At 45.3% G+C, this 24319-nt stretch overlaps 1 protein-coding gene across 1 annotated transcript in view; it reads left to right on the top strand.

Moving 5' to 3' along the window:
- Positions 1 to 7529: 7529 nt before the first annotated feature.
- The window catches only part of LOC129330367 (cytochrome P450 4B1-like), a 43788-nt gene continuing 26998 nt past the window's right edge, over positions 7530 to 24319 (top strand). The window contains exon 1 of the mRNA XM_054980397.1: positions 7530 to 7768. Coding sequence (XP_054836372.1) covers positions 7530 to 7768 — 239 coding nt within the window. The remainder of the gene's footprint in view (positions 7769 to 24319) is intronic.

Below are 24319 nucleotides of genomic sequence, written 5' to 3'. Positions count from 1 at the left end.
GGCTGCCAGGCCCTGGGCCCAAGCTCAGTGGGTACCTCGGTTGAGGGCTCACATTAGTGCCTAATTTGTTCAGGTCTGTGGGAGTGGAGGGCTAGGGCTCTAGTCCCTCCCTCCCTCTGGTGCCAGGGCTGCTGCCAGGCCCTAGGGCCATGCTCAGGGGGCACCTCAGCTGAGGGCTCACACAGTGTTATTAGTGCCTGATCTGGTCAGGTCTGTGGGAGTGGTGGGCTAGGGCTCTAGTCCCTCCCTCCCTCTGGTGCTAGGGCTGCTGCCTGGCTCTGGGGCCAAGCCCATTGGGCACCGTGGCGAAAGGCTCACAGTATTATTTCCAGTGCCTGATCTGGTGGTCAGGCATTTTGGTATGCTGGGCTAGGGCTCTAGCCTCAGCCTCTGTTTCCAGGGCTGCTGCCAGGGCCTGGGGCCAAGCTCAGTGGGCACTTCAGCTGAGGGTTCACATTGATTATTATTAATCAGTGCCTGATCGGGTCAGGTCTGTGGGAGTGGTGGGCTAGGGCTCTAGTCCCTCCCTCCCTCTGGTGCCAGCGCTGCTGCCAAGCCCTGGGGCCAAGCTCAGTGGGCACCTCAGTGGAGGGCACACAGAGTCATCTCCTTTCCTGTCCTCCTTAATTCTAGTTTGGTGGCACAATGAGTCTTCCTCTTGTGTTGGCCGCCAAGGGTGGTTTTGGTGTGAAGTGCAATGGCAGTCCTCCTGGTTCAGTTGTGGAAAGCAGTATTGGGTGTGGCTCGGGGGCCACAGAGAGTCCTCTTCCTCCCCCCATTTCACCTGTGTGGGCTGTGGAGGAGGCCAAAGAGGTCTTTCCGCTTGGGGGAGAGAATCTGTCGGAGACCCACCCCTGTCGGGCACTCTGCCTGCAGATGATTCCTCCTCCTCTAAGGAGGGACTGGAAGAGCCGGTACAGGGTGCACCCCCCACCCCCAAAGCCCCAGATGGCAATCACCAGCCCGGCCCCTCAGCGCAGGATAGCGGAGCTGAGGGGGCGCGTGGAGAGGAGACAGAACCAGCACCTCCGAAGACCAAGACCAGCGAGCCGGCAGCAAGGCGAAAGGCTCACGCATGCAAGGCGCTGTGGGAGCAGAGGCAGAGCATGCGACTCCAGGCACAGCGGCGGGCGGGGCTGTCTGCTGAAGACGAAGCACAGCAATCAGGCGAAGGCGAGGAACCTGGCCCTCTGACGCCACCCTGACCTTCTAAGCAACTTTGCTCATGCTCCGTGCGCCTGGCAGCTCACCTTGTGTCCTGCCTTGTTCAAAGGATTTCCTGCGTCCCGACCTCGGCTCCTTCCTCAGCTTCTTGACCTCAGCTCAGCTCATCGACTCCTCTCCCCCGCCCCCACCGTGACTCTGACGGACAGCTTTCCTGGATCCTTGACCTCGACTCGGCTTATTGACTCTTCTCCACCTGGGACTCTGACAGACAGCTTCCCTGGCTCGAGACCTTGAGAGCTCTGGACTCGTGCTCGCAGCCCAGAGCTCAGGTCAGCCCTCACCTCGCCGGGCGCCCTTGCCCTGACTGTGACATGTTGCTCCCACCCCAGCAGCTACTGGCAGCATGGACACAGCCACAGCTGCTGCACTCGTCGCTCAAAACCAGACGCTGCAGCAGACGGTAACCCAACTGAGCAACGCTGTGGCCCAGCTTCAGCAACAGCTCCAGCAGCAAGCTCAGGCAATGCCGCCCCCGGCCACACCCAAGTGCCCAGTGAGCCCGCCCGAGAAGTTTTCTGGAAATGTGGAAGAGTTTCCTGTTTTCCTAGCCCAGTGCTAGCTGTACATCAGCCTGCGCCCACGAGACTTTCCTGATGACAAGACCAAGGTGGGCTTCATCCTGAGTCTTTTGAAAGGCCAGGTGGCCAAATGGTCTACGCCCCTGCTCCTGGAACTGTTGCCGCTGCTGCAAGACTACACCAGGTCTGTGGAGCGGCTCCAGCAAGCCTTTGCCAACCCCATCAAGGGCGCATCCTTTGCCAACCGGCGCATCCGACGGCTCTGCCAGGGATGGGGGACTGTGGCAGCCTACGCGACAGAATTCCAGCTATTGGCTCAGGACCTTGCGTGGAACAAGGCGGCGCTGCAGGACCAGTTCATGGAGGGCTTGTCTGATGAGGTTGCAGACGAGCTGGCCTGAACAGAACGCCCCAGTTCCCTTCAAAACCTTGTGGTGCTGGTGGATGGCCAAGAGGAATATGAGGTAGGAATATGAGAATCTGACGCTGCCCTGACCTTATAAGCAGAACGCTTGGCAGACCCCAGCATGGGAGCAACTTTGCTCACGCTCCGTGCGCCTGGCGGCTCACCTCGTGTCCTGCCTTGTTCAAAGGATTTCCTGCGTCCTGACCTCGGCTCCTTCCTCAGCTTCTTGACCTCGGCTCGGCTCATCGACTCCTCTCCCCCGCCCCCACCACGACTCTAACGGACAGCTTTCCTGGCTCCTTGACCTTGGCTCGGCTTATTGACTCTTCTCCACCCGCGACTCTGACAGACAGTTTCCCCGGCTCAAGACCTTGAGAGCTCTGGACTCCTGCTCGCAGCCCAGAGCTCAGTTCAGCCCTCACCTTGCCAGGCGCCCTTGCCCTGACCGTGACAGAATCCCTCTCAACATTTTGAGGAGGGGTGGGTGGGCGATGGATGCCTGGAGGAATGGTATGTGTGTTATGAAAGATCCCTTCCATCCCCATCCCAAACTCTCGGTGGTGTCCCCACCTGCAGTCCACCCCTCACCCCATTGTCCATGTCCATCCCGCAGAGCAGTCTGTAACCGTTCATCCTCCTTCCCCTGGGACAGTTAGCAATTGATGTTTCAATGCCTCCGTATGAAGGCACTTCCGACCCCTTCCTGATTACCTCAGTGTGGTGCAGTGCTGTGCCTGTGATGTCCTGGTGCGCAGGGCCAAAAACCCAAAGCACCTGTCTTCAGCGGCCCTGACGCAGCACCTGAAGAAGCACCACCCGAGCTTGTCTCCCACCTCACCCAGTGAAACATCCATTGTGGGGAGAAAGGGGGCAAACAGCTGTTCTGAACAGGCATCAGTGGGAGGGTCACTTTGCACTGAGGGTGACACTGGTGGGAGCAGAGCGCTCCAGTAGGCCGCGCTCATGGAGGTGGTCCCCTTGGGGTCTGGGACAGTGCCAGTTAGAACCTCAAGGCTGATGGCTCAGGAGGCGGCTGCTGCCACACTGTTCCTCAGTGGGACCCTCGGGTGAGCACCCACAGTGGCTGGGGGATCATGCCCCCAGTCCAAATGTCATATCCTCTACCTCCCACGCCGGAAATACCAGCGTGCTCCTCTTTGGCCTGGCGGTTGCGGGGGGATGGGTACTGTCGGCTGCCACCGTATTACTCCTCAGTATTACTCCTCAGTGGGACCCTTGTGTGAGGACCCTCGGCTGCTGGGGGATCTTCCCCCTCCCCCTCCTCATGTGAGACAGAACAACCCCCCACATGACATGTCCTCTCCCTCCCATCATTTCCGGAAAGGCATGAAGGTGGGTGATGCTGATGGCAGCCTCCTTTGGGCACTTGCGCAGCAGGTCAGGAACTGTTGTACATATAGTTAAGCTGCACGGTGCCCCTATACATCACAAACACTGAGCCCTCTGAGCAGGGGGGAATGGGTCCTTCGACTCATGTCCATCCTGCAAAAGCAGGAAGGTGGCCGATGTCAGCGGCTGCTGCTGCTGTCATGTTTCCATCTCCCTCTCTCAGGAACCACTCTGACCCATCCAAGCGATGTCTCCTGTCCTGCCCATCCCCTACTTTCTGCAAAGGCAAGACGGCGGGTCATGTCATCCCCTGTTTCACGGGGGACTATCCTGTTACTGCTCCCTCCTTGGTTACACAGCTCAGTTGCGATCGTACAGCTGATTGTATTGTATAGGGATACAGTCGGTTGACAACGTAGCGTCTTCCCTGTCAACGGGACTGATGGGACCCCTTTCAGCTTGGTGGGAATGTGTCCTGAAAATCCCAAACTTTCTGTCAAGGCAGGAAGGTGGGTACTGTCGGCTGCCACCATATTACTCCTCAGTGGGACCCTTGGGTGAGGACCTGAGGCTGCTGGGGGATCTTCCCCCTCTCCCTCCTCATGTCAGACAGAACAAGACAGAGAGACAGATAGAAAGATGTATTGAAAAACAAAAACAAAACCATTAGAAAAAGATGGACACACAAGCCTACAGATGGATGATGATAGAGAAAGGAATGTAGAAAACAATATAGTTATAGAAAGAGAAAAAAAGACAGCTAGAGATTGGAAGAAATAATAAAGGGCAGATATATGTAGAAAGAGATAGATTCAAATAAACAGTGGTGGAATCACATAGGAAGAGAGAGAGAGAGATAGAAAGTTGCAAATAGACAGTGAGAGGGAGAAACAGAGAAACAGATAGAACGGTGCACACAGATATCAACCATTGTAGAAGTTGAAATAGATTGAGAATGCATCAAGGAGATATAAAATCAAACAGAACATGCCACATTCATGGAGAAAAGGGTTGAAAATCAAAAACAGAGAAAGAGACAAACAGTCCAGAATGTGTCAGTATAATGAAAAATACACTAGAATGTATGCACATATATTAGAGAATGTCTATTAACAGTGAGAGAATGGTATATGGTTGGAGAACTGTATGTAGAGACAGATAGAGATTGAAATAGAAAGAGAGGGGATATCATCTGCCCTCCGCGCTGGCAATACCAGCGCGCTCCTCTTTGGCCTGGCGGGATCTTCCCACTTACCCTCACATGACAGGTCCTCTTCCTCCCATCCTTTCCGGCAAGGCAGGAAGGTGGGTACTGTTGGCTGCTGCAGCTGCACTGTTCCTCAGTGGGAGCCTTGGGTGAGGACCCGCGGATGCTGGGGGATCAGGCCCCCATCCGAATGTCATGTCCTCTCCCTCCCATGCCAGGAATACCAGCGCGCTCCTCTTTGGACTGGCGGTTGCGGGGGGATCTTCCCCATCCCCCTCCTCATGATGACATGTCCTCTCCCTCCCATCCTTTCTGGCAAGGCAGGAAGGTGGGTACTGTTGGCTGCCACCGCTGCACTGTTCCTCAGTGGGACCCTCGGGTGAGGACCTGCAGTTGCTGAGGGATCTTCCCCCTCCCCCTCCTCATGATGACATGTCCTCTCCCTTCTATCCTTTCCAGGAAGGCAGGAAGGTGGGTACTGTTGGCTGCTGTCAAAATTTTCCTTAGTGGGACCCTGAGGTGAGGACCCACAGTTGCTGGGGGATCAGGCCCCCGTCAGAATGTCATGTCCTCTCCCACCCATGCCAGGAATACCAGCATGCTCCTCCTTGGCCTGGCGGGTGGGCACATGCGGGGTGCCGCCGGCAAGCAGCCAGACCCCGTGACCTGAGGGGAGGCAGCTCGTCGCCGCCTCCCCGTGCCCGCCAGGCCCGGTGGCTGCCTTCATCACCCATGTTCCTGCCCTCGCTGGGAATACCAGCGCACTCCTCTTTGGCCTGACGGGCGGGCACATGGGGACCTGGCAGGCATGGGGAGGTGGCAGCGAGCCACCTCCCCTCAGGGAGGTGGTGGTTGCCGCAGGTACCCACCTTTCTACATCGCAGGGAATACCAGCACACTCCTTTTTAGCCTGGCGGGCAGGCACATGGGGGGTGCCACCGGCAAGCAGCCAAACCCCACACCCCCTGAGGGTAGGTGGCTCACCGCCGCCTCCCTGTACCCACCAGGCCCGGCGGCCACTGCCAATACCCACCTTCCTACATCGCTGGGAATACCAGCATGCTCCTTTTTGGCCTGGTGGGTGGGCACATGGGGGGGTGCCACCGGCGAGCAGCCAGACCCCTGGCCCCCTGAGGGGAGGTGGCTTGCCGCATCCTCCCCATGCCCTCCAGTCCCTGTGGCCGCCACCACTACCCATCTTCCTACATCGCTGGGAGTACCAGCTCGCTCCTTTTTGGCATGGTGGGCGGGGACATGGGGGGTGCCGCCGGCAAGCGGCCAGACCCCCCACCCCCTGAGGGGAGGTGGCTCGTTGCCGCCTCCCCGTGCCTGCCAGGCCTGGCAGCTGCCGCCAGTACCCACCTTCCTACTTTGCTGGGAATACCAGCGCTTCTTTTTGGCCTGGCAGGCAGGCACATGGGGGTGCCACCAGCGAGCGGCCAGACTCTCACCCCCTGAGGGGAAGTGGCTTGTCGCTGCCTCCCCATGCCCACAAGGCCCAGTGGGTGCCGTCAGCACCCACCTTCTGTACACTGGGCCAACATCAACCGGTGGCTCTAATTGTACCGAGTGGGATACAAAAAGTTTAACCACCCAAAGCATCTAGCCAAAAATGAGAGTTTGTTTCAAAACATACCTATTATTCTCAAAAACCCTGTTTTTTGTGAGTCTAAACCTGGTGATGGGCATATCTCTTTTTAAAATGTCCTATTTAGTTATGTGACACTACACTAGCAAGTAGCTTAATTCTTCTTCAGAAATCAAGCTATCCCTGAGCCAGAATCTACAGGTAGGCCTATGACAAAAAAACCTACTTCTAACGTGCCTGGCCTAGCTCCAAGGGAGCCAGAGGTGAGCAGGGAAAACCTAGCTAAATGTCATCAATGGATGGCCTATTTATCTATAGAATTTGAGCAGAACCTGAACTCTTCTTAATTACTATGAAAACCTATTAAGGGGGGCCTCTGATCCCTAGAAACTACCAGTTTTGCTTTACAAGACCTACAGTTAGCCTTTCTTACAAACACTTTTTAAAAGATCACACTTCACAACCCTCACATGATACCCAAAAAGTACACCCATACACCACTCAGCAACTTAAACTAAACTGAACCAAGCACCCCAGCAAACACTACCCCCGAAGAACAATTTTGAACCAATAATAATTGACCACAAAACCAAACATATGGCAACAGAAAGCAGAACCCAGCAAAAAACATCAAGCAAAGAACTTGGAACTCTAGAGAAAGAGCATCCTAAGCCCCAGTAACAGGGGGAAATTCCTTCCCACCCCCCAAAGAACAACCAGAAAAAACAGGGGTGAATTTAATAAAATTAACTGGAACTATAACACTAAACAAGGAATCACCTACACCAGAATAACAGAACCCTCCTCCTAGAGGAACAAATGGCAAAATGCACTGTAACAAACTTCAAACCAAAGCTGTCCCCCTACTAAAGGTCAACTAAAGCACCCCCCCCTACATAGCACACCCAGTTTTTACAATGCAAAGTAATAAACAACTCCCCTCACAACCTGATCTCTCTCAGACACCAGGCCAACCCCTTCCCCCCAAAGAAAGAAAAACCCACTGAGTCTACAGCTTTCAAACCAGGCAGCAGCAGAAGTTCTCCAGGTGCAGAAGTCCTCTAGGTGTAAGTCTCAGAAGGCAGTAGCAGGAAGGAATCCACTGGGCAGCAGAATTAGGGTTGCTAGGTCCCTCACATCCCCCAGCAGGAGACTGGAATCCTGGCACCCACCCTACCTCTTTTTTCTTTTTTCAACTTCTCTCTTGCGTGCAAAGCGCACGCGTGCCTCGGCATGCGTGATGACGTCACTTACATAAGTGACATCATCACGCATATGCGTGATGACGGCACTTCTGGGACTGGCATCGCCACACACACAGGAGAAAGGGTGCTTGTGTCCCCTTTCTCCTGGCTGCCACCGCTGCAGCTTGCTTGCAGTGGCAGCAGCAGCAACTGCGAGAGCGGCTTGCTGCCGCTGCGCTGGCAAAAGCAGCCTGCAGTGGTGAGAGCAAGCAGCAGTGGCAGCGGGAGGTGTTGGTGCTGGTGATAATGAGCTGCTCTCACTGCTGCTGCTGCTGCTGCTGCCACCGCCACTTGCTCTCGCTGCTGCAAGCCATTTTTGTCAGTGCTGCGGCTCCTGCACCGTGAGAGCAAGCGGTGGCGGCGTAAGTGGGCAACACTGGCAGCAGCAGCAGCATCAAGAGTGGCCTGCTTTCGACTTCCGGTTTGGGATCCATGGAGGTCTAACGCAGCTCTAAGTGCAGAGCTGACCGGGCTGCCGTTTCAGCGGCCGGAGGGGCACAAATAGCCCCCGGCCACCTGCTCTCAGACGGAGAACAGGCAAAGAACGCTCAAAGACCTCAGGGCGCGTTGATCTCGGGCGAGGGGGGGTTCTGCGCTAAGGATTCTCTCTCGACCCTTGAGGTCCCACCCTTTGACAGGTCGGCATAGATCTCTGCGGCAGACCCGGGGCCAGTGCGGTTGGCATAAGACCTTCGTGCCCAAGCTTCAACAGGGGGAAAACAAACGGAAAGAGAACTTAAGATTGAAGCAGTGATTACAACCCAGAAAGACGTTTGAAAAGGTAAAGACCACTATCTCCTGAATTGGGATGGACTGTTAAAAGTAACGAAGTTTTAAAAGGACTTTTTAAACTGCAACAGACTTACTATAAGGAGGGGGAAACCCGGCAAGAAATAGATTCCAAAAAGGACTAAGTAAAAAGAAGTAATTTCAGAAAAGAGACATTTGTTTATCATACCTGTGGTTGAGAATCGATAGCAGGCTGTGGGAAAACTTCTACCATCGCGAGAGCTGCAGCGGAGAGTCGGGAAACAGGAAGTACGTAATAGTGATAGAGTCGCCAGAAGGAGACGGCCCCTACTGGAAGACAGGAAGAAGGGCATCGCCATTTTTGAACAGGGAAGGGCTTTGGCTTCAGCAAGGGCGGAAGTAGGAAGTAGGAAGTAGGAAGTAGGAAGTAGGAAGTAGGAAGTAGGAAGTAGGAAGTAGATTGCAAAAGGGTACAGAGAAACCATAGAGAAAAGACGCCCGACATTTTGGATTTTCGAAGCGATTTTTGTTCATTTAAAGGACCGGGACTTTTAAATTAGTTAAAAGGACTACCAATTTGGACGCCACGGAGCTAAGAAAACGTGCAGACTCGTGGGAGCGAGGTAAATCAAGCCCCACGATGTCGAAGAAAGAGTGGCAAGCAGCCATAGAGAACTTGGACAAAAAATTTTGTGAAATGCTAAAGGAGCTTAAAGAAACAAAATTGGAGTTGGTGAAAGAAGTCAAAGATGTCAAAGAGACAGTTAAAAATGAGCTGGCAGAAGTAAAAAAGGGAATGGAGACGATACAAACCGACTTGCAGGCAGCGCAGCAAAAAGTTAACGATGTGGAGAAGGCGATGGACAATCTTACAGAGACGCAGCAAACGAATATGAGAGTAATGAGGGGAAAAATGGCAGTTGCGGAGAGTAAATACATGGAGAAGCAGCTGAGGTTTCGAGGTTTGTCGGAAGTAGAAGGAAAGACAGCACAAGAACAGGTGACTGAAGTGTTAGCTGAATACCTGGAAAAGGAGGAGGAGGAGGTTGTGGCTTTCCTGGATGTGGTGTACCGAATAAATTCCAGATTTGCGACCCAGAGAAAGGTACCAAGGGATGTGATAGTGCAATTTACGACAAGGAATGTAAGGGAAATGATAGTGACTAAGCAATTTCAAGATCCATTGATAGTTGATGGCAAGACAATTATCATCATGAAGGAGTTACCCAGATCGGTGCTCTTGGACCGGAAAAAATACAAAGTGTTAGTCCAGACTTTGAAAGACATGAAAGTAAGATATAGATGGGAATTACCGGAAGGGATATCTTTTGAATTTGGAGGGGTAAGAAAGCGCATCAGATCTGAATTGGAAATGAAAAGGTTTATGATGGACAATGAAAAAGACTTACCAACAACAAGGCCTTGAATATGGGGTGCAAAGTTTTATCGTGGAATGTAAATGGACTTAACTCACCTAATAAGCGAAAAAGTATTTTCCACTGGCTATTAAAACAGAAATGTGATATAGTTTGCTTACAAGAGACTCATATTAGAAATCAGGATGTAAAATACCTTAAAGTAAGTAAATTGGGCATTGAATTTGTAGCGGCCTCAAAAAAGAAAAAAAGGGGAGTGGTATTATATATAAAAGAAGAGCTGCAACCAAAGGTGATAATTAGAGACGGGGAAGCCAGATTTATAGCAGTGGAATGTATTTGGAACTTAAAGAAAGTGTTGGTGATTGGAATATATGCGCCTAATGGAGCTAAAGAGTGCTTTTTTGAGGATTTAAAGAAGCAACTAGATGAACTTTCATATGATCAGATAATACTTGCAGGAGACTTCAATGGAGTTACGAATTTGGAACAGGACAAGAAATCAGCCACTACACAAAAGAAAAGAGGACTATTACCAAAGACTTTTTTTGGATTAATGCAACAGGAAGCGTTGGAAGATGTGTGGAGAACGCAGAATCCCACAAGCAGACAGTATACCTTTTTCTCTGCAAGACATTCTACCTTATCGCGTATTGATATGATCTGGGCCTCAAAGGACTTAGTACTTTGGACTAAGGAAGTAGAAATAATGCCCATGGTAGGCTCAGATCATAACCCAATTATGTGGAAATTTGGAAAAAGAACTAAGAGAAAAGGATGGAGAATAAATGAGGATTTGTTGCAAGAGGGAGAAAATATGGAAATGTTGAGAAGGGAGACTAAATTCTTCATACAGTACAACATGAATCAAGAAGTACCAACCAACAAGGTATGGGACACGTACAAAGCAGTAATCAGAGGTGTATTAATGGACTTAAATGGAAGACTTCGAAGGAAAAAAGAGGAGAAGAGACAGGAGATTATGGAAAAAATAAAAGCCAAAGAAATCCAGCTGAAGAAAAGACCAGGGAAAAAGAAAATATATCAGGATATTAAAATCCTTCAGGAGCAGTTGATGGCCATGAATAATAAAGAACTGGAATGGAATCTTAAAAGACTGAATCAAAAGTCGTTTGAAGGGGCGAATAAACCTGGGAAATTTTTGGCATGGCAATTGAAGAAAAGAAAGGAGAAAAAGATAATAAATAAAATATGTGATGACACTTGGAACAGGTCGCTATTAGCAGAGCCTTTTATAAATTTTACGCTAAATTGTATGATAAGAAAGAAGTGAATAAAGATGCGATAGCTGCATATCTGGAGAAAATGAAGCTTCCAGTAATGTCCGAGGAGTGGAGAGTTAAACTAAACAGCGAAGTAACAGAAGAAGAGATAAGGAAGGCAATACAGTCAACAAACTTGGGAAAAGCGCCAGGGCCTGATGGACTTACAGCTAAGTTTTACAAGGCAATGGCCAATGAACTGGTACCGTTTTTAAAAGAGGTGATCAATGGTGTTTTGAGGGACCAAAGGATCCCAGATACCTGGAGTGAAGCAAATATATCATTGATCCCCAAAGAAGGACAGGACTTGACCAATGTCAAAAACTACAGACCTATCTCTTTACTCAATAATGACTACAAGATTTTTGCAAAGATCTTGGCGGAGAGAATAAAGGGATGGCTAGCCGAAGTTATTGGAGAAGAACAAGCAGGCTTTTTACCAAATAGACAAATTAGAGACAACCTAAGGACAGTTATAAACGCTATAGAATACTATGACAGGCGATGTGATAAGGAGGTTGGTTTCTTCTTTGTAGACGCTGAAAAAGCATTTGACAATTTGAACTGGGACTTTATGTTTGCCACCATGGAACAGCTACAAATGGGGGAAAGGTTCATAAGAGCAGTGAAAGGTTCATAAGAGCAGTGAGAGACCAGAGTGCAGCAATTGTGGTGAATGACGAGCTGACTAAAAAATTGATTATTGGAAAGGGTACAAGACAAGGTTGCCCGCTATCCCCATTGTTGTTTATTTTGGTTCTTGAAATTTTGATGATGCAGATTCGAGAAGATAATGCAATCCGTGGTATAAAGATAAAAGACTTTTTTTCAGTGGGAACACGGTGGAACGGAGTTCCGGCACCTTTTGAAAATGGTCACATGCCCAGTGGCCCTGCCCGCTGATCTCCAGAGAGAGGGGAGTTTAGATTGCCCTCTGTGCCAGTGGTGCGGAGGGCAATCTAAACTCCCCTCTGTCTGGGACTTCCGGCTTGGGATCCATGAGGACTTCCAGCTTGGGATTCATGAAGGTCTAATGCAGTTCAGGGAGCTGAGCTGTCCGTGCCGCTGTTTGTAGGGGCTGGAGGGGTGCAAATTGCCCATAGCCCCCTGTTCTCAGGTGGAGAACAAGCAAGTATGCTCAAGACCTCAAGAGTGCATTGATCTCGGGTGTGAGGGGGGGTCTATGCAACGATCCCCCACCCACCCTGTTATGCCAATATAGATTAAAATCATATGCCAATAATCAATACTGAACAATACTAGGCCTAGCTTCTATACTCTCTAGATGAACTTTTAAACTTTGCATGAACTTTCAGTGTATTTTTTCTATGTGTAAGGTAATTCAACAGGTGTGCTTTCATCCTTTGACAATTAATTAAAATAGTGGACTCTACCGAGATTGATGTTCCTCTATCAGAGATTCAACCAATGGTGATCGCCCAACTTAACTTTTCTTGACACTTGTTAGAGATTTATAGTTTTCTTTTGCAGTTCTGACTATGACATAATTTTTTAACTAATTGGAAGGCTGTACTATGAAATTATGAATATTCAGTGAAGTGTCAAACCAATCAATATTTGTTTGTGCTATCATGTGAATAGACCCTAAATATTTGCATATGATTAGGTATATAATTGCAAACACAGAAAGAATAAGCAGGGTACTGATGGAAGAGATCTCTTGGGAGAATCTAGGTGAGAACCTATTTCTACCTACGTATTTCATAGAAACTTTGAGCAATGTTAAACTTAGGATTTATTGAAAAATGTTAGTGAACTTATTTCTTATTGCCTTTCTATGTTCTGTTGTTATAGGATTCATATTAATAGCCATTTATATTTTGATTGCTTGCTTCATTAAAAAACTAGGGTGTATTTTCAATAAAGTGAAATAAACTCTAGATTGGTGTCTGTGTGTTTGATGGGGAGTTGCAAAGCAATATTGAACCCTATATAAATAAATGTACTGATAAACAGCTGGTTCAAAGAACTTATCTGTTTGACAGGTCTAAAGACTAACTGCTTTCGGCTTCCCCGGAGAGAGATCCATCTTTCTCCTGGCAAGTTGAAACTTGGTTTCAGACACAGGCAACTGTCCCGTTACAACCCTTGAGGTCCCATTCGAAGACAGGCAGCCAAGATCTCTGCAGCAGCTTTGGAGTCATTTTCTGACATAAGACCCTCATGCCCAAGCTTCAGCAAAACAAAGAAGTACTTTGAATCGATTGGATAATTGAAGCAGTTATTACAACCCAAGAGAAACGTCTAAGAAGGTAAAGATTGCTATCTCTCAGTACGGGACAGATTACAATAAAAAATAAAGTGATAAAGAGAATTAGAAAGCTGCTGGAGACTTAATAAATAATTGCTAAGAAGTGACTTTTTAAAGAGAAGTTAGAGCGGAAAAATGAATATTGTTTACATACCTGTGGCTTGGAGGAGATAGTGGACTGTGAGAAAGTTTCAGTATCGCGAGAGCTGCTGTGCAACGGAGAGGAACAGGAAGTGTGTCACAACCATAAAGAGACGGGCAAGAAGCGGCTTGTAACCAATGGAAGTGGAATATCGCCATTTTGAAGAAGGGCAGAGTTTTGACTTCAAGGAAAAAGGAAGTAGGACATCTTGGACAAGGGTAAGGGCAGCTGCCTCAAATAAGATCAGAGAAAAGACGCCCGGCATTTTGGATTTAGTAAACACTAACTTTTGGAAAAACAATTTAAATTTGGACTTTTAAAAAATAAAAGAAGAGAACAAATTTGCGCCACGGAGTTAAGGAAAAGAGCGGACTCGTGGGAGCGAAGTAAAGCTGGCCCCACGATGTCGAAAAAGGACTGGCAGACGGCACTGGAGAATTTAGATAGAAAAGTTACAGAGGGAAATAAAGAGATGGAGAAAAAAGTCATGGAAGGAAATAAAGAGCTTAAAGATATGATGCAAGAGATGGCAAAAAATTTGAAGGACTTTAAAGAGGCATTTAAATCGGAGTTGGCAGAGCTATCTAAAAATATGGACCAAGTCCAAAAAGACCTACAAGTCACACAGCAGAGAGTTAATGCAGTAGAAAACGCGGCTGACACTTTGGCAGATGTGCACAGAATGGAGATGAGAGGAGTGAAGAGAAGAATGGCCATAGCTGAATGTAAACAAATGGAAAAACAACTCAGATTTCATGGAATCCCGGAAGTTTTGGAAAAATCAACCCAAGAGCATATTACAGAATTTTGGGCAGGTTACCTGGACAAAGAGGAAGTGGAAATAGCAGCTCTTCTGGATGTGGCATACAGGATTAATTCAAAATTTGCGGCTCAAAAGAACCTACCAAGAGATATGATTGTGCAATTTACAACTAGAAGCATCAGAGAGTCAATCGTGAGTAAACAATTTCAAGATCCATTAGAAGTCAACGGGAAAGCGGTGAGAATTATGAAAGAGCTGCCCAGATCAGTGTTGCTGGAGAGGAAAAAGTACAGAGAGCTGGTCCAGATGTTAAAAGACTTGAAAATTAGATATAGATGGAAAATACCTGAAGGGCTGGCTTTCGAATTTGGTGGAACTAGGAGGAATATCAGATCTGGTCAGGAGATGGAAACGTTTATTAAAGACAATGAAAAAGACTTACCAAAGAGTGCTAAAATTTGATCATGGAGTGTAAAATTATATCTTGGAATGTAAATGGATTAAATACACCTTCTAAACGCAAGACTATATTCCACTGGCTTTTAAAACAAAAATGTAATATAGTGTGTTTGCAAGAGACACATATTAAAAAGCAGGATGTAAAATATTTAAAACTTGCAAAACTTGGAAACGAATTTGCAGTAGCTTCCAAAAAGAAGAAGAGGGGAGTTGTATTGTATATAAATGAAGAGTTGCAGCCTAAATTAGTTTTATGTGATACAGAAGCCAGGTATATAGCAGTGGAAATAATGTGGAATTTAAAGAAGACCTTGGTGATTGGAATTCATGCGCCTAACGGTGCAAAAAATTTTTTTTTCAAGGATTTACAGAAACAGACGAACCGACCTATGATCAAATAATTCTGGCAGGTGACTTCAATGGAGTTACAAACTTGGAAGAAGAAATCTAAAAGTGCACATAAAAAAGAGGACTTTTGCCAAAATCTTTTTTTGCGATTAAAGAACAAGAAAGTCTGGAGGATGTATGGAGGAGACAAAATCCCAAAAGTAGACAATATACACTTTATTCAGTAAGACACTTTACATTATCAAAAATTGACATGATCTGGGCCTCCAAGGAACTGGCGTTATGGACTAAGGATGTGGAGATAATGCCCAAGGTAGGCTCAGATCACAATCCAGTTATGTGGAAATTTGGGAAAAATACTAAAAGAAGAGGATGGAGGATAAATGAGGATTTGCTGCAGATAGAAGATAATATGGTGTTGCTACGAAGAGAGACCAAGTTCTTTATACAATATAACATGAATAAGGATGTGCCAACTTACAAGGTATGGGACACATACAAAGCTGTGACAAGAGGAATATTAATGGACTTAAATGCAAGAGACAGAAGGAGAAAGGAAGAAAAGAGACATGCAATTATGGAAAAAATTAAAGCCAAAGAAATACAACTTAAGAAAAGACCAGGGATGAAGAAAATATACCAGGATATAAAAATTCTGCAAGAACAACTGACGGCAATGAATAATAAAGAATTGGAGTGGAATTTGAAAAAAATGAATCAAAAACTAATTGAGGGTGCAAACAAACCTGGGAAATATCTAGCTTGGCAATTAAAAAAGAAAAAAGAGAAAAAAACTATAATTAAAATCCGAGAAGAGGATAAAATACTGTTGGATCAATCAGCTATTAGTAAAGCTTTTTAAAAATTCTATGCAAAATTGTACCAAAAAAAGGAGGTGAACAGAGATTCAATAGCGGAATATTTGGAGAAAACGAAGCTTCCAATGATGTCAGAGGAATGGAAAGAAAAGTGACAGAGAAGTGACAGAGGAAGAAATAAAAGAAGCTATACAATCAACTAAATTAGGGAAAGCACCAGGTCCGGATGGAATAACGGCAAAGTTCTATAAAATGATGGCTAATGAACTGGCACCTTTTTTAAGAGAGGTAATGAATGAAATCCTGCAAGGCCAAAGGATTCCTGACTCATGGAACGAAGCCAACATAACGTTGATTCCAAAAGATGGACAAGATCTGACTAATGTTAAAAATTATCGGCCAATTTCGTTGTTGAATAATGACTACAAAATATTCGCAAAAATTTTGTCGAAGAGGTTAAAGGGATGGCTGTTGGAATTTATTGCAGAAGAACAGGCTGGATTTTTACCCAATAGACAAATTAAGGATAATCTAAGGACAGTAATAAACGCTATTGAATACTATGACAAGCATTGTGATAGGGAAGTTGGTTTCTTCTTCGTGGACGCGGAAAAAGCATTTGACAATCTGAATTGGGACTTTATGTTTGCCACTATGGAAAAGCTGCAAATGGGAGAAAACTTCATACAAGCAGTTAAAGGAATTTATAAAGACCAGTGTGCAGCGATTGTAGTGAATGATGATTTGACCAAAAAACTGAAAATAAGCAAAGGTACAAGACAGGGCTGCCCTTTGTCTCCATTGTTGTTTATTCTGATTTTGGAAATATTGTTGATTCAAATACGAGAGGACGATACAATTCGAGGCATAAAAATAAAGGAATTTTCCTACAAAGTCAGAGCATTTGCGGATGATGTAATGGTAATAGTAGAAGATCCAATAGACAACATGCCAAAAATAATAGATAAAATAAAGGAATTTGGAGACTTGGCTGGATTTTATGTGAATAAAAAGAAGTCGAAGATATTGTGTAAGAATATGACAAAGTAAAAACAGCAAGAACTAATGGAGATAACGGATTGTGAGGTAACCAATAAAGTGAAGTATCTAGGTATTGAGCTGACCACGAAAAATATAGATTTATTTTAAAATAATTATAAGAAACTATGGCTACAAATAGAAAGAGATTTGATAAAATGGAATAAATTAAACTTGTCATGGTTGGGAAGAATAGCAGCAATCAAGATGAATGTGTTACCACATGTGATGTTTTTGTTGCAAACAATCCCAATTATCCGAGACTTCAAACAATTTGACAAATGGCAAAGGAAAATCTCAGACTTTGTGTGGGCAGGCAAGAAACCCCGTGTGAAAATGAAAGTATTACAAGATTCAAAAGAAAGAGGTGGACTGCAACTGCCAAATATAAGATTATACTACGAAGCAATATGTTTGGTATGGTTAAAAGATTGGATAATGCTAAAAGACCGTAAATTGCTAGCTTTGGAGGGACATAAAAAACTGTTTGGATGGCATGCATATCTGTGGTTTGACAAAGTAAAAGCGGACTCTATGTTTTTGCATCATTATATTAGAAGAAGCCTTTTCACAATCTGGAAGAAATACTATACGGAAGATGGTATCCCCTCATGGGTGGTACCATACAAAGTAATAGATCCGAGAGCTGTTTATAATGAACAACAATGTTTAACCTATAAAGAGATAACAATAATGGAACATAAAAGGTTAAAAATAAAAACGCAAGAAGAGGTATCTCCTCATTATGGATGGTTTCAATATAGGCAAATCAGAGATCTTTACAACTCGGACTGTTCAAAAGGAGGAATAAGATTGGAAAAGTCGGAATTAGAAGAAGTGATTTTACAAGAAGGTAAAAAAGAAATCTCAAAAATTTATAAAATACTTCTAAAATGGCACACGGAAGATGAAACAGTTAAAGTCCAGATGGTGAAACGGGCAATAAATTTTCATAAAGAAATAACAATGGAAGCTTGGGAGCATTTGTGGAAAAATACACTGAAGATTTCAACTTGTACAAATATTAAAGAGAATGTATATAAAATGATGTACAGGTGGTATCTAACACCAAAGAAAATTGCGTGAGGAAATACTAATATGTCAGACAGATGCTGGAAATGTAAAAAGCATGAAGGATCATTATATCATATGTGGTGGACGTGTGAGGTAGCTAAGCAATACTGGGGAGATATAATTGAAGTAATTAATGAGGTTTTGCAAACCCAAATAAATAAGAACCCAGAATTGCTGCTACTGAACTTGGGAATGGAAGATGTTCCAATGCAGTACAGAACATTGTTATTTTATATGACTACAGCAGCAAGACTTTTATATGCACAGAAATGGAAAGTACAAGAAATACCAACTACAGAAGATTGGATTTACAAATTGCTGTACATGGCTGAGATGGATAAAATGACAAGAAAACTCAAAGACCTTGATCCAGGAGAATATATTGCAGATTGGGGGAAATTGAAACAATATCTAGAAAAAAATGGGATGTGAAAGGAGGACTGTGGCAGTTTGAGAACTATTAATTTGTGATTTCTTAAATAGAAGAGAGAAGTAACTTTACCATTAATGGGAAAATTTAGCTATTAACTAACCTAAGCTAGTATTACCATTAAGAGACTTTATCAAAAATATACAGTTTAAACAGTGTTGTAGAGAATGGATATATTAGTGGACTGGATAGAGTATATATAAGAGAATTTGAATATGCTTAGAGTAAGAGATATAATACATATATGATTTAGAAGAATTTAATGGAAAATAAGTTAAGTAACAAGATAGGTTAAGGGTTGGAAAGCTGTTGGAAGTCTACAAGGAGGGGGGAGGGAAAGGGTGGGAGTTGAAATAAATTAGGTATGATGGGGAGTTGTATGTAATAACTATGTACTCACTAGGGGTGTGCAGTTCGGGTTTTGGAAAACCCGAAAAAACCCGAATCAACCCGAATCAACCCGAATCAACCCGAATCGATTTGGGTTTTCCGAATCGCCATAACCCGAATCGATTCGGGTTGATTCGGGTTAGCTTTTTCAATGGGAGAAAGCCTCCCCCAGGCTTCTCTGAAGCCTGGGGGAGGCATTTTCCCACTGAATCAACCCAAAATTGGTGGGGGCCTTCCTCTAACTCCCCTCTAACAACCCCCAAGGTTCAGAATGATTGGACTTTGGGGGGCCATGTTATGGCCCCCCAAACCAGGTCCCCCTATCCTCGCCTTAAAAAGGGCATAGCAAGTGGGAGCAGGCTGAGCCTTGGTGGGGTGTGGGAGGAAAGGTGGGAGAAGGGCCCCTGAGGGTTGGGGGGCATTTTGCATGCGAAATGCCACCCCTGGCAAAGGAAGCCTGCCTCTTCATTTTTTCATGAGCAGCAGCAACCTAAAGCTATGTCCTTTTTTAAGGCGAGGATAGGGGGACCAGGTTTGGGGGGCCATAACATGGCCCCCCAAAGTCCAATCGTTCTGAACCTTGGGGGGTTGTTAGAGGGGAGTTAGAGGAAGGCCCCCACCAATTTTGGGTTGATTCAGTGGGAAAATGCCCCTGGGGAGGCTTTTTCCCATTGAAAAAGCTAACCCGAATCAACCCGAATCAACCTGAGTCAACCCGAATTGGAAAACCCGAATCGGCTGGGCGATTCGGGTTTCTGCTAAACCCGAATCGGCTTCTCGATTCGGGTTTACCAGATTCGGAAAACACAAACCAGGGTGCCTTTGCACACCCCTAGTACTCACCAATAATTTTTTTAAATAAATAAATAAATAAACTCCCCTCTGTCTGGAGATCAGGGGGCGGGGTCATCAGCCATGTGACCATTTTCTCCAAGGGTGATTTAAACTTTAAAAACCTCCCCCCTTGTTCCAGCTGACCCAAAGTGACGTCATTGTGTGGTTCTGAGTTCCACCGCTGAGTTCCACCACCTCTTTTGCCAGAAAAAAAGCCCTGCTCATACCTATATCTCACATTAGAAGAATGAATAACCTCAAACAATATCCTTGGGTGGGAACAAATTAGCTTCAGGAATGGCTTTGCACCTTAAGATCATTGTTTGATCTTAGCCCATTTAGTTGAAAAATATACTTCCCCCCTAAGAGGTAGACTGTATGCCAGATTTATAGATCTTAAGAGAGCTTTTGATACTATATTCAGGAGAAGATGGTAGGGAAAACTGGAATGTACTTCAATTGATAAAAGATTGCTTTGGCTAATAAAAAAAACCTCTACTCCTCTTGTATGGCTCAAGGCCGCTGTGGAGAAAAGGGAGAACTTATGGAGTGTTTTTGCCTTGATAAAGAAGTGAAGCAAGGCTGCCTCTTAGCACCTCTACTTTTTAATTTGTATTTGAATGGCCTAGCAACTGCCCTTTCTTCTGCAGAATTCCACTCTCCAGATTTATCTTCAAAGGCATTATTTCTACTCCTTTATGCAGATGATGCTGTCCTCATGTCCCACACTCAGGTTGGACTGACAAGACTCCTAAATCACTTTTCAAATGACTGTAAACATGAAGAACTTATGATTAACTATTCAAAATCAAAGGTTAGGGTCTTCTCTAAAGCCAAGAAAATTACCACCTTGGTCTGTAGAATTGGCAGTGTCCAATTAGAACAAGTCTCCAAATTCCCATACCTGGGTGTGGTTATTGTGAGGGGGGAGATATATATACATGTGAATATCTCTGTGAATCCTCAGTATGGGGCATATCCCATCACTCACTTGGTGAAGAATATACCACCTTTCCACACATATGACTGTGTGTAGAAGAGTACACAGTGAAGTCCAGTGAGAAGAAATATAATTTAAGTTTGTTTAGTTAAAGAAGAACTTCATTTAAAAACTATTTACAATAATATAAACAACAAACTGAGAGAAACGTTCATCTGTCTTGTACAGGAGAGAGAGAGAGTTCCTGTGTATAACTGACGCAGAACGGAATCTTCACTCACAGCAGGGAGAGGCTAGCTCAGGAGCTACAGATAAACAAACTATACAAAGTATCAAGCCCTTCACTCTGCCAGCACCCTGTACATTCAAATTAGGCCACAGCGTTTTATTCCTACAGTTATCGATCCCCATCTTAACTGGCAATCCCATTTTAAATTTGCAATAAATAAAATCAAACCTTCTGTGTCAGCAATTGAACTCTTCTCTAAGAGAGGCAAATATATCCCAGGAGGCTTGCATGCATTCAATATATAAATCATTCCACAACTCTTTTATGGAGCTTCAATATGGATTCTTCAAGAAAATGAAAATCTAGATCAACCACTTGCCACTTTCTGCGACATATTAGAGAAACCCCAAACTGTATAGCTGGGATGCTTTAAGATTAGAATTGAGCCAGAGCTCTATTGAAACCAAAGTTTGGCTGCATGCCTTCAAACATAGGCTAAATGTCTTTTTCTCCACAAAGGACAGTCTGCTTTATGAGCTAAATCAAGATCAATTCTACTCCCATTGGATGCAAGAAATATATAAGAAACTATACAGTCTTGGCCTAGAAAAGGATGATATACTAATACTAGGGAAAAGGGAATCTTTATTAGTGATCAAGAAATGCATAAAAGTCCTAGATTACTCTAGCTCAGTTATACAAGCTTGGAGAGTATGTTTCACCCAGTTCTTTGGTATCTTTCCACCTCCAACCATTCCAGCCTACATTAAATACCTAACAGTTCCTTGGTACTGTAGAGCATTCATGCTTGCAAGCCTAAACGGTTATCCCTTAGCAGTCACATATGGGAGATACTGTAATTTGCCTTATTCAGATAGACCCTGCCAATGTGATTTGAAAAAGGTTGACTCCCTGTCCCATAGGATACTGGAATTCCCCTCAGTATAACTTTTATCACGAATTATGAATTGTCCCTATTTTAATTAAATTACCTTCTACAGTTTTAAAAAATAATATAGTTCCCTACTACACTGGCTGTGGCCAAGTATCTCTCCACCATATTTTCCTTAAATCTGTTTCACATACAAAATTAGTTAAAGAAAGTCTGGTATAATATTCTTACAGGGACCACATCATAGAAAATAATGAACTTATGTTAATGCATTGGGAGGACTATGTGTCTCTTACAGAGCTAAACATTCAAGTGTATGGCTATAAGAGCAAATTTTGAAACTGAAAGTATAGTTATTGACATAGATGAAATATATGTTCTTTAGCCAAATGTAGGAATAATGGGGAACTATATAAATATCATAAATATAAGAACAATATCATATATCTAATGCTGAACCTACACCTCAGGGCCAGGTACAGACTGAGGAGTTATTTGTAAAAATCTGGGTCTAGGTATACCAGGTGCCTCAGGGGCCTGGGGGGCAGAGGCAGTGGGAAACACCTCCCAAGTGAGCATGAAGCATGAGCGCCTACACTCCCCCATCATGCTGGAAAATGATGAGGGAGCTACATGTCACACTGAAGCCAAATTAATTAAAAATCGGCCATTTGATATTGTTTTTAATGACTAGGGTTTCAGCACGACCTGCAGCTCCTCCATCACACTGGAAAATGATGTTATTTTCTAGCACAACAGGGGAGTGCAGGTATGTGTGTCTGTGCTCTTCTTCCCCTTGTGCCTTTCCCCCCACTGGCCAGGTGAATGGGGCTGGGGGGAGCAGGGGAAAACTTACCTGGGTCAGCCCCTAGGTTGACACAGAAATCCCCCAAAGGAATTTTTTTTTAATCTTCAAAACTCTAAAAATGTTTATTTACTGAGGAAAAAACTGAGCTCTCACAATGCTATAAGATTTCAGGTTCAATTTTAACAGTTGTTAGTAACCTAACAAGAAGCAGGCTTGCCTTGACCTACAATCATATTCAAAGTATAGTCCTGCTTGACATGAGTTAAAATGTATCATGGATATGATTCTTAATTCTGATTGAGCTCATTTCTTGAGACCTGTCCAGACTTGTTATCTGCTCCAGATGCAAGTCTGAAACCATTATGGTGGGAGGATGGGACAGCAAAGGCTAAAGCATTCTGTCCAGTTAGCTTAACTGAACCCAATTTCATTTCTCAGGAGGGAGCTGATACATTGGTCTTTCGGTATGATACAGCTGAAGAATATCACCCTCTTATGTCATTGCCAAGCTCTGGTTAGTCAGCCAAATCACCCCCGTATTGCTGGGGAATATGGAATAAAAATTGGCAAGTTTAGTTATGCCTCTGTCCTGAGTTCGGAGTCCAGCCTGGATTGCTGGGCTTTGCCATCTAGATTTACAACTATGTCCTGCATTGTACAGGCTGGCCAGGTCTGGGCTCCACTGGAATAAGGCTGCAGCCTTGGTTGGCGAGACTTGGGAGCTTAGGGCCAAGCTACAAGTGACAAATGACACTTGAAAGGCAAGTGGATCAATTGGAGTGCAAGTGGAGGGCAAGTGAACAGGGAGAAATACACTTGCCATTCAAGTGTCATTTATCACTTGTAGTTTGGCCCTTAGACTTGAGACTGGGGCTGAAAGTCAGGAGCCTGGGGCACACAGCTTGTGCCTAGTGGACAGTTGATCCAGTTATGCAGCCTTCTCAAGCCTCAGCCTAAATAGGCTGAGAGTTAATCTGACTCGGCTGCATTTGCTGACAGGTGTTGAGGCTGCTGAGAATGAGCTATACCGTGGATAGGATCCTGCAAAGCAGTGCTACTCTGAGATCTAGTCTGGATCCAGGCTGAGATTGCATGCTGCCAATCTAACAATTTTCTTTGTGTAGCCGCTGCCTGGACATTCTGCAGATGCAATTCTTGTGGACTGGGAGCAGGACTTGAGGGACTGTGAGTCTTGGTTTGCATCCTGCCTGGCAGATTCCTAGTGGTTATCTCAGAGGCAGGTGGCAAGGGCTCACTTGCAGGTTCTGGCAGGGTGGCCCCTGGTGCTGCTGGAGCATGGGCAGCAGGTGCCGTTGCAGCATCAGGCCCTCCCTGATCCCACTGGTCCTCCTGGTTCCCTGGTTGTGGCTCCTCAGTAGAGTTGCCAGGTCCCCTGGGGATGAGGAGATCATTGGGGGTAAAAGTGGGGGAACTCATCGTACACAAGCTTGACAACACTCTGGAGCCTTCATTGACATACCAAGTCATCCCCAGCACAACAATGAAGGCTCTGGAGCTTGCAGGAATGTGCTCTGGAGCTTCCATTTCCATTCCCCGCACATTTTCCCCACACACACCAGTCAGGTAAGAGTGGCAGAGGCTGGGAGTGGGGGGATCTTGTCCTCTGACCGGGAGACCTGGAGACCCTACTCCTCAGGCTCTTCCTCTGAACCCTCTGAGTTGGTAGCAGCTATTTACTTCAGGTATAGAGTGGCCCATTGTGAAGGTCCTCTTGCCCTGTGATTGCTTTGAGTTCTTGACAATAAACAATTAACTCAGCTGGAATCGCTGGAAGATGCTAGTATCCAGGTGGTACAAGTGATAGGGAAAGGGAGGAAGTAGTGGGTGGGTAGAAGAGCCTCTTTTTTGTTTTCAATCCCCTCCCTTTATTGTTTTATAGCTTAATGTTTTCCTACAAACCTGTGCATTCCCT

The sequence above is a fragment of the Eublepharis macularius genome, chromosome 5, assembly GCF_028583425.1.
Source record: "Eublepharis macularius isolate TG4126 chromosome 5, MPM_Emac_v1.0, whole genome shotgun sequence".
Classification (NCBI taxonomy): domain Eukaryota; kingdom Metazoa; phylum Chordata; class Lepidosauria; order Squamata; family Eublepharidae; genus Eublepharis; species Eublepharis macularius.
Note: the sequence above shows the minus strand (reverse complement) of the source record. Positions and strands in the feature narration are given on the sequence as shown.